The 15,510-nt window shown below is 41.8% G+C and overlaps 1 protein-coding gene across 1 annotated transcript in view; it reads left to right on the top strand.

Annotated features, from left to right (window-relative positions):
• The window catches only part of Ell2 (elongation factor for RNA polymerase II 2), a 64,865-nt gene that overhangs the window by 46,651 nt on the left and 2,704 nt on the right, over positions 1 to 15,510 (top strand). The window contains exons 5-9 of the mRNA XM_051172577.1: positions 4,636 to 4,895; positions 9,158 to 9,282; positions 9,448 to 9,532; positions 10,531 to 11,095; positions 13,164 to 13,227. Coding sequence (XP_051028534.1) covers positions 4,636 to 4,895; positions 9,158 to 9,282; positions 9,448 to 9,532; positions 10,531 to 11,095; positions 13,164 to 13,227 — 1,099 coding nt within the window. The remainder of the gene's footprint in view (positions 1 to 4,635; positions 4,896 to 9,157; positions 9,283 to 9,447; positions 9,533 to 10,530; positions 11,096 to 13,163; positions 13,228 to 15,510) is intronic.

Here is a 15,510-nt window from a genome sequence, read left to right as displayed (position 1 = left end):
ATTGGCCTCCCCAGCCATTCTCTCTAGTCACTTAACACCAGCTCCCTTTGGCTTTCCTTCATATGGCCTGTGTTGCAACCTTTTAGTTATTTCTATTTGTATCCTCTGGACTGCCTCTGGTTTCTCACCTTAGAGTTTAAAGCCAATAGTAGTGTTAGTGAAAGCCAGATGAACTCTGAAGACTCAGGGTCCCATTGAGCTTGCTGTTGTTTATTTGGAGTTTTACTCTACCTGGATAATTTGCAAGTGAGGTTTTTCTGTCACTTTACCACTTGATCCTTTCCTGCTAGGCAGCTCAATCTGTATTTTCCTGCTTTTTATAAAACTTGGCTCATTCAGTTCTATAAAATGTATAGTGTTAATATTACTCAGTATTTATTGGGTGCTCATTATATACAAGGTATATGTCAGTACTTTGTAGTACTTTGCAGTTCCACATCTGAGATACTCTATGACCATCTCTCCATTTTACAAATCTAGTTGTTGGGCTCAGAGAAAGAACAAGTTAATGATGTGCACATGTCCTCATGAGCAAATTGTATTCTCGTTCTTAAATAGCAGGAGTTCCCCATGTAGCTTATAATTGACTGTGCCGTGTAAAATGACACCAAACGCTGACCTATGCCAGCCTAGGTACCTGCAGAACAAGGTTCCTTTCAGTGGTATGAGCCTGGGTGGAGGCAGACAAGAGTCATGCTGGTCCTGCTGTGGTGTGGTGTGGCACAGGTCCAGGCTGGGCCTCTGCCAGCTGAGCTAGGCCACAAGCCAAGCTTAAGGGATGAAGTCTGTACGGCTAGGAGTCTAGGGGTCACCTGGCCTACTTCCCTGGCCTGTTGAGCTTCTGAAGCTCTCTTGTAGGAAACAAAGAGCAATCCTGTTGGTCTGGAGAGGAACCAGGTTTTTACTTAGACCACATGATGGTTACCTCGTTAGTAGCCTTGGTGTCAGTAGTGAGCATTGTCATCTTTTTATGAGAAGACGCCACTAATCCTGAGCACTTTGTTTCCTGATATGGCAAATCTGCCTCTTGACTCCGACCTAAATTCTGGAGAATTGGTGGAGAAAAAAAATCTTTGTATATATTGAAACTTAGGTAGGTGTGGGAAACAACCCAGCAGATCTGATAGTCATGATTCTCTTCTCAGTTTCCTCGCCTTCCTTATTTTTGATGAGTTAGCATATATTTGAATGATGGAACTAGTTACTAGGTGAGTTAATTTTCTCAGCTACTAGATAAAGGAGTGTCTGAACTAGAGAACATCTAAGATCTGTTGTCAATCTGACATTTTTATGCCAGTTCTGATGGTGTGTGTGTGTGTGTGTGTGTGTGTGTGTGTGTGTGTGTGTGTGTGTGTGTGTGTGTTTTAAACCTTTGAAAGAGTACCACAGGTGCCAAATGGTGCCAGCAGAGACTATTGTAGAGATTAGGTATTTAACCAGAGTCGAAGCTGTCCTTGCTGCTCTGCTGATAGTATCGACAGCCTTGAGTCTCCATTGCTGAAGGTGCTGGCTAGTTTCCATCAAGCAGAAAAACAACTACAGAAGATGGCTGTGGCTCCTACTCTCTTTCTGGTGGCCTACTTTAACATTTTTCTCTCACATTGTTTACTCAAAGCCACCGGCTGAAGGAGAAATCATTTTACCATCTAGTATTAAACGGAGGAACTAGAGATGGGCTCATAAATGTAGCAGTGATTCAGCCCTAGCCCCAGATTAGCCAGCCCTGTGGGTACCACTGCTGCTGTATACAAAGGAGCCCAGGGAATTGATTAGCAGTTGGGTCTGGGAAGAGAATTCACTTTTCCCACAGGCTTTATTTAAAAGTGGGCCTTTCTGAGGCAAATATTAAAAATAAAAAATACAGCTGCCCTGCTGCCTTTGAACGTAACATCTTTCCTCTTTTTCTTTAGCATCTCAATCCTATTGATATTTATATCACTAAGTGTTCTTTGTCTACAGCATCTTGTTAGTCTTGGGGTCTCCTTCCTGATTGAACAGGCACAAAGGTTTGGGGAGACAGCAAGCATGTGATGCTTAAATGCAATTCAGTGCCAGTGTTATTGGGTTTCAAATAGTTCATCCAACCATTTGAAAGGCATGGCCACCCAGCCAACAACCAGCCGCCTGAAGGAATGGTGAGGTTGGTGTATTGGGAGTACTAGGCCTCAGTTGAGACTCAGTCCTTTCCCTCGTCAGAATCCAATTTTTTTTTATCAAATACCACACTCTCCTTGCTCTTTGAGGCAAAACGAGCCTCATTTGTTTTTTGTTTGTTTGTTTTGTTTTTTGTTTGTGTCTTATGCTTGCTTCTCAGAGGGTGAGAGTAAACCCAGCAACCCCTGGGAGCCATTTTGAGAGCAGGGATCTAAGGTAGAGCAGGCAGGAAGAGTGATGGAACTGTTCCTCTCCAACTGGCTTCATTCCTTCTCAGTGACAGCTTCATTGGAAAAAGACTTAAGCAGGTTCTTTTCTACAGAAATTGGCAAGCAGGAGGGAAGTGTGGAATTTAGATTATTTCCTAAAGTATCGTGACTCTGACCCTATTTTTTCTCCAGAAATTTCTACTGAACGATCAGAGAGTATGATAGTAATACTGTCACAGCTGAAAAATGATTTGCATTTATGGATTCCCATGCGCCTTCGGACTAGCAGTCTGGCAATTTGGGAAAGTAGAGATTATGTTGACTCCTGCGCCTCTGCTTGCTGCTGTTCTGTCATTAGTACTGACTCATTGTGCTGGTGGAAGGCAGCCATGGCCCTGCCCTCACAGAGCTTACAGCCCAACAGGAAACAGCAGGACAGAATTAGGCATTTGGTCATAAAACCTTTCCCACGAAGAGGTACAAGTGAGGAGATTTGGGCGTAATCACAGGCCTTCCTACCATGCTAAGTAAGCACTTTCCTTTTTTTTTTTTTTTTTTTTTTTTTTTTTCTTTTGGTTTTTTGAGACAGGGTTTCTCTGTGTAGCCTTGGCTGTCCTAGACTTGCTTTGTAGACCAGGCTGGCCTCGAACTCACAGCAATCCACCTGCCTTTGCTTCCCGAGTTCTGGGATTATAGGCGTGCACCACCACGCCGGGATACACTTTACTATTTTGAGCATCTTCCACTGAAAACCCCAGATCTCTCAACTGTGAAATGGAGATAAGGCTCACCTTTTAAAAAAAAAACCTACTGGCTTGAAGATTTTTAGTATACATAGCCTTCTCTTCACCACACCATAACTGGTACATGCTAAATATTAGTCCTTTTCCATATAATGTTGATCCAGCTGTTTCTAAATTATAAAATATATAAAACATGGTTATATGTTTGCCTCTAAAACTTCACATAATTAAATTTAGTTGTCTTATGAGGCGGTATCCCTTAGTGCTATGTTCCTTCACTAGACAGTAATTTTATCTGGTATTTGCCATCACTTGTGTCCAAATTGCAAAGAACTTGACCAGCTGACATAAGTTTCCTAGGAATGAGTTAGGGTGATTCCTAAGTTCTGTCTGGGCCCAGCCTGGAGAGAAACAGTAGATTTACCTGAAACTGATTTATCTTCAGACACAGCTCATGAGAATTGTTCTTACTTATCCATCGTTTGTACTTCTTAGACTTATTCCTAGTGCAGTCACCCCATTTGTTGCATTCATTTCCGGTTCCACTTCTCCTTAACCAGACAGGATGGAGTTGGGCATAAGGTGTAATAAATAAGCCAAGAGATTCTACTTTAGAAATTATAAAGGATTTTATGTTGCTTTCTGTCCTTCACAAAGGAGCAGTTACTAGAGACAAGTAGGACGTGCTATCCGAATAGATTTGAGTAGCGAGGGTTCTTAGGTCACTTCCAGCACACATTTTCTAGAAGGTGCCACTTGCCACTTGTCAGTATTCTGTCCAGGCAGAAAGCGTTACTGACAAAAACAACACTGGCCCTGAGGGAGTGCTGTCTTCCTGTACCATTTCCATGCCTATACTTGACCTGTCTGTGTAGTTTATAATAACAGGCCTATTGTCTTCTCTTCTGCGGTGTGTGTGTGTGCTTGGTTGGCTGGATTTTACTCCTAAAATGTGTTACTGTTTAGCGAGAAGGACCATCTCTATCGCTAGTGGCTCCCAGTATGCGCAGGTTCTACGCCACTGCCTGGGGTAGTGTGTTTTCTTGCGAAGTCTGACACGTGTTTCCTGGTGTTATTTATTGTGAGGCAATATCCCTTAGTATTGAGTTCCTGTTTCTAGTCACATCTGCTCTTTTAGACGTGATGCATTACATGAAGATTTCAGTACTGTATAAGTAATGCAAGGCAGCATCAGAATTACCTTATTTCTACCCGTCGGCAAAGAGTTAACAATCTGACGTGTTCTGTTCTGTTGTTTGTATCACTAATTATTGTCCATGCGTAGCTAAATGGCAAAGGCACATCTCTAATATTTACTTTAAAAATTATCCTACTAACATTCCTACTCCATATTTTAGGCAGCTTCATTAGAATACTTCCTGTTGGTATGTTTCTTCAGAGTAAAATTTGAAATAAAATGACATTTTTTTCTAGAAATTTAAAGTTACCTAAATTGGATGTGGAAGCTGAAATGCTCATTATATTACAGTGCATAGCTCTATAACAGTGTCTTTTCCACTGAACTTTAGGGAAAAGAGTGCAAATACGGAAAGCACCTCAAGCAGTCTCAGATGCAGTGCCTGAGAGGAAACGGTCAACCCCCATGAACCCTGCAAATACAATTCGAAAGACACACGGTGGCAGCAGCGTTTCTCAGAGGCCATACAGGGACAGGGTCATTCACTTACTGGCGCTAAAAGCCTACAAGAAACCTGAGCTGCTTGCCCGACTGCAGAGAGATGGTGTCAATCAAAAAGACAAGAACTCCTTGGGAGCAATTCTGCAACAGGTGAGGACAGCTAGAGTGCGGGATGTGTAAGTACCTCCTGTTGAGCTTCAGAGCCCTCGGTGGGTGTAGCCTAGTTGATATGGTGCTTTCCTTGTGGGCTTGAAGCCCTGGATTGACCCCCCCCCCCCCAGGACCTCATAAAAACAGCACATGCCTATCAGAGCACTCAGAAGGCACAAGAATCATCCCAAGTTCAGGGCCATCTGTAGCTAGAGTGAGTTCTGGCTGTAAAACCTCTGTGGCTCTTGTTATTAATATTGTCACTATTTTAGAGACAGTGAAATCTCATGTACAAAATATAACTCTTGAATATTATTAAATTAGGACATCAGGGTTGTTCTGTGTAGTTCTGGCTGTCCCGAAACTCTCTTTGTAGAACAGGCCTGCCTGTGCCTCCCTCTTCTGGGATTAAAGTTGTATACCACCACTGCCCAGTGAAAATAATTTAAATTTATATTTAATCTATATGTCAGATAGCCCTTATTAAAACTAAAGAGAAAGGATAAAAAGGGGAAATGAATATGAGAGAGAGTGTGTTGGATCAGTCTTCTATTGGGGAAAGAGAGCCAGGTTGCATATCACAAAATACATGGTAAGTACATCTCGAGAAAAATCTGTGTATCACCCTCTGAGACAGAAGATAAATAGGACAAAATGACGGAGAGTACAAGCTACTACTGTGTTTTAAGTATGGATAGACATATCTTAAAATGGAAATACTTGATCCTGAACAATTGGGTCTGAGAGTTATTGATCAGGTTTTTTGCAGAATCATTGAGTATAGTTTCATCTTAGCTATACATTTCAATATCCCAAGGACCCTTTTAAGAAGTGCATGTGCTACCTGGGTGGTAGTGGTGGCGGCGACGATGCATGCCTTTAATCCTAGCACTCAGGAGGCACAGGCAGGTGGATCTCTATGAGTTCAGGGCCAGGCTGATATACAGAGAGAGTTCCAGGACAGCCAGGGCTACACAGAAAAACTCTATCTCAAAATCTCAAAAAATAAAAAAAAATTAAAAAGCAAAGAAAGAAAAGGGGAGAAAAGTGCCTGTGCTAGATTCCACTCGACACAAATCAATGAAGTATCTGGAAGAAGGATGTAAGCACCAATATTATATAAAGGCCTTGAATAATTAGGATGTTCAATATGAGCTGAAACCACTAGACTAGGGGAAACAGATACAGAGTTATTGGCCTACCTACCACTTCCGCAATTCATGCCAGGAAGAGTGTGGCTAGGCGTTTGATGCATATATCATTTTATCTTCACAAGGTAGAAAACAGGCATATCTTAATAACTTTGACTTAAGCTACTTACCTGTTTGTCCCTTATCCTGAGCATCGTAACAGCTAATATGACTTTTGCTTTGTGAAAGCGACCAAAACTGACATGAAAAGATGTAGAGTCAGTCACAGAATAAGCAGATTATCAAACCATGATTATTTTATCACCAACTAGCTAGCAAAGATGCCGAGGCTAATGGATATTGTTGTTTTCTTTGAGCATGCTGTGAATGTTATTAATTTAAATAGTAAAATACTTAACTATGTACAAGGAGATGTGGTTTAAAACTGTTTGTCATTAAGTTGGTGTACAAATATATAGCTTCCTTTTCCTTAGAATAAATAAAAACAGCAACTTGATAAACCTGAATAATCTTGGTCTTAGCCTTTGGACGTTTGAGTCAAACTCACATTCATCACTTTCCTTCCATTCATTTGGTGCAGCTGGTCCTCTGTATCAATAGGCTCTACACACACCTACGAGTTCAGCTAATTGAAGATCACAGTTTTTTCATTGCATCTATACTAAACATACCCAGACTTTATTCCTTGCCATTATTCCCCAAATAATAACATATAACAACCTTGTATATAATATTTATATTTGCTGGCTATTGTAAGTAACCTTGAGATTATTTATAGTATATGGAAAGATACATAAATCTAGATTAATTTTATATGGGGGACTGTGGGAATCATAGAGTTAATGACTGCCTGAACTATACCAGATAACATCATAAGGTGCTAAAGCCCTGTGCTTACCCCACAACCAGCTAATCCGTGGCTTTCTGAAGTGCATCCACAAGATAAATTCAGGAAGGATGTGGCACTGAGAGGGGCTGAGCCAGAGACCCACTCATAAAGGGGAGTACTGGGGCCTCTTTTTTGGATGGCTACCTCTTAACTGAAATGAAAGCAGAAGACGAGGAAAATCATTGTTTCTGGAAGCCTGGTAGAAGGGATGGAGACTAAGTTCTAGGCATGGCAGACCAGAGATGAGGTGATCCATTTGATTTTGAGTTAGATGGGAAGTAACATTGGAGTTTAAGGAAGAATATGCTGTAATCTGTTCTATACTTCGAAAAAGACCACTCATTTTTTTGGCAAGGGTGGCTTGTAGAGGTCGAGAGCAGAGGAGAAAGACTGCTTCAGTGAGTCTAGTGCAGAATCAAGGGGTGATGTCTTGGCAGTATGGCGGAGTTGGTTTCATAAGGTAGAGATACATTTTGAGAAAAGACTTGCTAACAGAGATGAAGAATGAAAGAATGGGTCCTGGGGTTATGAGTACATTTTGCACAGAGCAGTTCAGTGGATATTGAGCTACTGATTAGAGAATTACAGAAAGCGGGCAGGTGTGAGGGCTGCGGTGGGCCAAGGTGCCACAAAGATTCTCTTTGGAAATGTCTATTAGACATATCCAGTAGATGTCGGTGGGCAATTTCATATTCAAAGAGCATTTAGGGCTGGAGCCATTTAGCGATTAGCCTACAGACTGGGCATTGTAAATGTTGCAGTTGAGTGAATTCATGTAGGAGAAGAAGAAAATCAAGCAGGAGGCCGTTACTGAGCACAGCCCCATAGAAAGGCATGAGCATAGGAGACATTAAAAGAAAGACCCTGAGGGAGGGAAGTGACCTCTGAGGGAGGGGAAGCTGTCCATCCACACGAAAACCCCAGGAGGGAACTATGGTACAGGTGTGGAGTTCCTTAGCATATTGTCAGAGAGAACAGAAAAAGAAAACCATTGTTCTGTACGTTACACCTCAGAGCAAGTCCAGGTGCAGCTTCTATTTGTTTATTTATTTACTGCTACTTTATGGCAACATTAATCCTAAATTAGTGTTCATCTGTGACAAGCACTATTAAATCTGATAGCATGCAAAGACCATTCCCATATTTACAGGCAGGCATACCTTGTTCCTACCGTAAGTATTTTTAGTGGGTAGGAGGGAGACTTGTTGAGCGGATGAGAACGAAGGCTACTTGGATAAAATGACTAAAATTCATTATATAACGTATGAAGCTGTTAGTAAAATTTTTTAATGGCATAAGCCTATAGATTTGTGTTGTAAGTAGATTATTGCCCTGGACATTCTAGGAATTGTAATTAAGGGGTAAGAAAAGACTACACTTGGGGAAAAGTCCTGTAGCAGATCTGAGGAACCTTTAATTTCTGATCTAGCTTATCGTTCTGAGGGGATTTCAAGGGCCTTGAACAAATAGTTCTCCAGGAAAGCTGGCAGATACAAGGAATAAACTTGGTTACCAAAAAAGAAAGGAAAGACAAGATTATCAAAATTGATAGCAATTGTACAGGCATTGCTGCTGCTCACTGAGGGCTTGTAACCTGACATTAGGTCCTGTTTGTTTTCGGCTTTAATGGAAGTGGCCATGGATTTTCCCTGTGACTCAGCAGCACTGGAAGTGGTTCAGTGGGTAAAAGGGCTTGCTCTGCAGGTCTGGTGGTTAGAGTTGCTCCTCAGAACCCATACTAAGGTGGAAGGAGAGAACTGACTCCACAGGGTTCTCTCCTGACCTTCATATGGCTCTGGTGGCATGGATTAGCTTATAAAACTACATACCTGCAAAAATCAAACATTAAGGTAAACACGTAAGAAAGATCATGAGGGTTTTTGTCTTTCTGAGACTAGATTCCTTCACTTAATATGATATTTTCCAATTCCATCTATTTTCCTGTAAATTTCACTTTTCTTAATGGCTAAGTAAAAAATAAATAAATCACTGTGCATGTGTATACATGTATGTGCCACATTTTTTTAATCCATTCTTCAACAGAAGATGGACAGCTAGACTGTCTTCATTTCCTTGCTAGAATGAGTAGGGTAGCAATGAAGACACAAGTGTCTGTGTGATAGGATGTAGCATCCCTTGAGTATATTTCCAGGGGGATCACGTGTAGCCTGTTTTATATTCCCAGCAAAAGTAGCTAATGCTCTGTTTTCACTTTGCTGCAGGTAGCCAATCTGAATCCTAAGGATCTCTCCTACACTTTAAAGGATTATGTGTTTAAGGAGCTCCAGCGAGACTGGCCAGGTTACAGCGAGACAGACAGGCGGTCACTGGAGTCGGTGCTCTCTAGGTAAGGGACCCTCCCTCCCTTTTGTCTTTAAAAAATGGCACAAACAAGTAATGTTCTAGTCACAGTGTTATTTTACTGTTGAGATGGGATTAAGAAGCAAGGCTAGCCTTATGTGCACTTCAGAGGCCTCTTTATTACCTGGAAAAAATGTGTTTTCCTTTACAGAAAACTAAACCCGTCTCAGAATGCTGGCACTAGCCGGTCAGAGTCTCCCATGTGTTCCAGCAAGGATGCTGCCTCATCTCCTCAGGTATGTCAGGAAGTTCTGAGATCACAGGCCTGCCAGCAGGTCAGTGCGCTCAGTCAGTCTCTGATTTATGAGTGAGGGAAACTGTACAGATTATCTGCCCAAAGCCCACAACTCATTCATGCCCAGGCTTCAGTTTTGACCGCAATCTAGAATTCTTTACACTATGCCAAGCTGCCTGTCAAAGTACTTAATGCATATCTTGCTTGCCATTTTTAAACTTCAGTTTATGGTAAAGTTTTCAGCTTTGGGGTTACATGAAAAATTGAAGATACTTGATTTTATCTGAAATGTGTCTTGAACATTCTTATGGAAAATATGTTTGGGACAAATTGAAAAGGGGTGGCATGTTTTAAATGCCTCTTCTTAAAGTCAGTTTACAACATTGTGAGCATAGATGTACGGTGAAAAACTAAAATGGCATTTCAACAAGGACAGCTGAATCTACAGGATGGGCCCATTCACTATGTGCTGATGGTTAAACTGCTAAGTGACAGTCAACACACTCACAACCAGAGTGTGGGCACATTGCCCTTCACCAGCCTTACTAGTGCACACCAAGCCAGAGAGGGCCAACTGCAGCCACCATGGACAATAGCTCCTTCTCCTTAGTTAAGGGGTGGGAAAAGATCACACTTGGGGAAAAGCCCTCTACTAGACATTGGAGGACCCTTTAGTTTGTGACTTAGTTTATTGATTTGAGGAGATTTGTCCTGAGTGGTCTAGTGCACATAAGTCAGAGTAGTTTCTGGGACTCAGGGTAGCCTAGAAGATCTAGAAGCTCTGCTTGGCACTAATATTGGCTTTACATTTGGTTTGGGATTGTTAGACGGTGTGTTCTCTCTTCTTCCCCCTCCCCGCATGTGTGTGTTTGTGTGTGTGTTTTGGGGGGGGGGGGGGGTGTCTGTTGTGATTTCATTTTGACTAAGCTTAGAGTATAGTATGGATGAGTAGGCTGCTCAGCTGTCAAAGCTTACTCTTTTCTCCCCTCCAACCCCCAGAAACGGCCTCTGGATTCAGATTTCATTGATCCTTTAATGAACAAAAAAGCTCGAATATCTCACCTGACAAACAGAGTCCCACCAACATTAAATGGCCATTTGAATCCCACCAGTGAAAAGTCTGCAGGCCTCCTACCGCCCCCTGCGGATGCTGCCATCTCCACACCCTCACCACTGCCTTCAACCCACCTGCCTGTCTCAAATCCTCCTCAGACTGTAAATTCCAACTCCAATTCCCCTAGCACTCCAGAAGGCCGGGGAACTCAAGACCTACCTGTTGACAGTTTTAGTCAAAATGGTAGCATCTTTGAGGACCAGCAAGACAAATATACCTCTAGGACTTGTCTGGAAACGGTGCCCCCTGGCTCAGCTCTGCTAAAGTGTCCAACGCCTATGGAAGAGAACCATCCAGTATCTCACAAGAAGTCCAAAAAGAAGTCTAAAAAACACAAGGAAAAGGACCAAACAAAGAATCATGACATTGAGACCGTGGAGGAAAAGGAGGAAGACCTTCAGAGAGAAGAAACTGCCAAGCTGAGTAACGCCAGTCCAAGTCCCAATGAAGGTATTTTACGTTTGTTTAAAAGAAAAAACCTGTGTCCCGTATTAAATAAGCTGGAAGAACATGCTATTATGAGTTGTAGATGCTGCTGCTTAGAATAATGCTTTCTACACAAATGATCTATTTAACTAATCTTAATATTGTGCTTCTGTAGCACGTTTTTTCCTTTCACCCTGTGGCTATCATTTCAGTGTTCTTTTAGCCAAGTACTGAACATGGCCCCTGTGTGTGTATTTATACTGGCACTTCACAGTCACCTTGCCATTCTCTAAAGACTCCCCTTCGCTGCTCTTCTCCGTCTTCTCTGTCATGTTGTGCAACCTCAGTGTAACAGGCACATGCCGTTCTTGACTTAAACAGATATACAGTAGGCAGTATAGATACCTGTTTTCTCCTCTCTGATAAGCCAGAGGCACTCCTGCTGTAACTGATCTTAGCACAGAAACACTGTCAAGTTCTTTGTGAAACACGCAAGCTCACAGCAGCAGCATTTGCGATGGAAGTGACTGGCTTCACAAGGTTGCTGGCTGTACTAGCTTTGAGGGAGGTAAGGACATTATTGTCAGGAAACTAGTACCACTTGTTAGTCCATATCTTGCTTCTAACCCTGAACACCTGAAATCCCAAGATCTCACTGACATTCTGCCATGTGGAAGACACTCTCATTATTTTCTCCTAGTAAAATTGCAGAGGAGGAGTTATAGTAAGGTACAGGTGACCTGGATTGGGTGTACTGCACAGCAGAGCATACTTCCTGAAGTATGTAGACCAGCATAGCACTAGATAATAGCCAAGGTATATCTTATTTCCTGCTGTACTACTATTTGGATTTGAAGTTGTCACATCAGGATTAACCCATGAAGTAAAATTTCATGTTTAGAGTTAATAAGCCAGATTTCTGGATAGCCTCTCCTTTCTACACTTCTACCCTCATAGGGTGACTCTGAGTCGTTTTAGAGTCAAGAACAGTGGATTCCAGTGTGCTAAGACCTACCACAGAAACTTGTGTTCTCAGGGTTGGAGACCTGGGTAAATGGGCCCTGTATCTTTAAATCCTCCATTGGCGCTATGTAGGAAAACTTCAGAACTAAGTGTGATCATCGCAGGTGGAGACGTGCACCCTCCATATCTGTTATCTGTTACAGCTCTGTGGCAAGGAGCAAGGTTTCCATACTTGCTGTTCTTCCTTGAAGACTCTCTTATGGCCACGCCCAGGTCAAATTTTATAGGTGACTAATAAGGCCACTGAGTGTATATATTTTATTTAGTGTATTTTACCTTTTAAAAGACTGAGAAATTGTCAAATATTCACATTTATTTTATAGTGCACATATGTTTTGCCAGCAAATTAGAGTTTGAGTTATTAAGTGTACCTTGAATTTAAAGAGTAATAAAATATCTAAGCATGTGCCCGGATAGCTGTGTGCTGAACAGTGCAATACTGACAATTTACCCACTATTACAGCATGGCATGAGTGACTACAACAGTTTCTTATTTGTTTCCCTTAAATCATCTGTCTGGTGCTGTGAGAACCACAGTTCAGAGAAATATGAGTCCACTCTCATTAATGCCTATTGTGAACCTGTGGGGAAACTTCCTCCCCACTACCACTAACTGGCTATGAAAAGGGTGAGGCCCAAACAGCCTGCTACCTGCCTTCATTGTTTCTTCTGCCTCCACCTCGTTTGAATTCTGTGAAAAGTAGATGTTGATGTAAAATTTGTATCTCCCATTGTCTGGCTGCATCTGCCACCACAGGCTTTGAATTGCTAGGCAGATGCCACAACTGTTGATGAAAGCACAGAAGATTGACCTTGGGTTAAGATGGAATTCCTTTATTGTGCAGACACTGCAGTAGCCAGGGTGCTTTCAATGCCTGCCATCAGCTCCACTGGCACTGGTCACGGGCCTCCATTGTGTGTGTTCAATTGTATGCTTGCTGTTGCTCATTGAGGTGGAAGAAAAGAATTTGAGGAAAAGTGTTCCAGATGTTTCTAATCTATTTTAAAGTTAGAGGCATTTGATAACCACACTGGTTGATGAACACTCTGATTTTTTCCCCCTTCATAGGAGTTGAAGGTTGCACTGCCTCCACGGAGCCTTCTTCAACAATTGAACTCCCAGATTATTTGCTGTAAGTTTTCTGTCTGCCCCATGGAGAGAGTTGTTTAATTTTAGAAAGTTTGCAAATTCTTTTCCCATAATTTGCAAATCAACAAAGTGAGAAGTTCCAGAAATAGAGTCCGGGAGCCACCTCTGCAATGGAAAGGCCGCCATTGAGCCTGCTGTCCCGAGTCCACCCTTCTGCAGGAGCATGCTGCGTCTCTCCGCTCAGGCCAGTGCATCCTTTGTTCCAGGGCCAGGCTGAGCATCGGAGCCTTCAAAGCCAACAGTCCATCAATGCACAGCCCCTAGAGGGGCCCAGAGTGCTGCCAGCATGCTTGAACCTCTGCACTGAACAATACAGAGCAGGCATGGGTTCATTTTTATGTAAATAAGGGTCTTTTTTTTTTTTCAAATTAATTTTAAGAGGAAAGAATAGGAAAGTTAGATCATTTCCCTTTAATACCAGGTATAAGTTTTTCTTGTGACAGCAAGTTGCTAACTGCTGAGTTGGGGATGTTTTTGTAAGTGCTTATCACAGAAATTATAACTTGGACTTATAATTCTAGCTTTTTCATACAATAAAAGGCTTCTGTAAGAAGAAAATAATTAAGTTGCAAGTGCCCGGAAAAGTGGAACACGAAAGAGCAAAAAGCTTGGATAGAAGATAGCTTTCAAAATGAAAGAAATTTGCAAAATAGGTACAACATAGAACATAAAGTGCTGTCTCCTAGTGAGCGAGGTTGGGACCTTCATTTTTAGCAGAGGAGAGAACATGGTAGATTTACAAAGCTGTTGCTGCTGCTTAACACCAGTGTGACAGCTTCAGCTGCTGGAGAATGCGAAAGCATTGTGCTAGTTACCGCCTCTCAGCTGACTGGAGCCTGATGACTCTGCCATCAGGTAGTGCAAACAGCCTCCCGCCTGGTCAGAGGTGAGCACCCAGCCTTCCCTGACAACCCACAGGGCCCACTGCTGAGGAGTCTCAGCCCTTCACCCACCTGCCTCTCCTTAGACTTGTGAGAGCTGAGCCCGGACGTAACACAGTCAGGGTACCACTAGCATTCTCCTGTGATAAATCTTACATCTTTCTTACTAATCGCCATATGTATAAAATTGTGTATCATAAAATGTCTGCCACAGATTCAAAACTGGTGTGGTGTTTGGCAACCTAAGTGACTGACTGTATTTAAGAAGTGTTTAGTTAGTCCTGACATGTTACTGTAATTGTCTTTCAGCAAGAAACTTAAAAGTGTTGATCCTCTGCCTCAGCAAAGCTTGTATATTTATTTGATCTAAGGCTTTTGTTGAATGCTTGATTTACTTAAATAAAAGGTATCATTTTACCCTAACTAAAAACTGAGTTTTATACCAACCAACAAAGCTGTTTTCTAAAAGTAACAAGAACATTTCCAGAACACAGAACTTAAGTTTCCTCATAAAAAAAACAAAACAAAAGAAGACTCACTAAAACCTCCATGAGCAGTCTTAGAGTAATTTATATTTAACCACAATAACCTTTATATACTAAGAGTGCTTTTGTTACTTAAGATTGTGAATTTTCTCATATTTGTGTGTTTTTATTCTGTTACCTCATTAAAAACCAACTGTAAAATCATAAGAATTTGTTGAAAATACTGGGTTTTGTTAAAATGCCAGTATCAAACAGCAATACAATTGTTGGCCTAGTTGTTGCTTTCCTTAACAGAGTTATTAAATAAAATACCAAAAGTCAGATTCCTAGAAAGAGAAATAAATATATTACACAATGAATTAAACCTGAGTTTCAAGATGAGCTTAGTCCCTACTTACATATGACTATTCCCCGGGGACCTCCTGTACCCCTGGGGCTCCCTCTGCCGTGCACACAGCACCGTCTGTGGAGGTCTGTCCCTGTGGGGCTGGCAAAGGTCCTTTTGCACCAGAGACCAGCAGGGCAGCTTAAATCAGCACTAGCACTATCTCAGTTACACTTAGAAAACCCAACCTCCACACTATCAAACTCAGCAGAAATAAAAATATTAATGAGGACGCTCAGTTTGCACACTGCATCACTTCTCTCACCTCCCCAGCAAGGGAAAGTGTGATACAGCAACTTAAGTAAAACTGGTAAGATTAAATAAAACCATCTGGAGAGGTCCAAGTTCCAAGATGGATTCTGCAGCTCCCACCAGCTGCCTAGTGTCAGTTTTAACCCAAAATAATCAAGGAAATTGGGCCTTCCATGGCAGGAAAACAAAGGGGAGAAAAAAAGCTAACTATGAACTAATGATGCTGCTTGTTTTACTATTAAAATGACCTTTTAAGTGATTTA

Source organism: Acomys russatus, chromosome 30, assembly GCF_903995435.1.
Source record: "Acomys russatus chromosome 30, mAcoRus1.1, whole genome shotgun sequence".
Taxonomy (NCBI): Eukaryota; Metazoa; Chordata; class Mammalia; order Rodentia; family Muridae; genus Acomys; species Acomys russatus.
The sequence above is the reverse complement of the archived record's forward strand: the minus strand, read 5'-3'. Positions and strand labels throughout refer to the sequence as shown.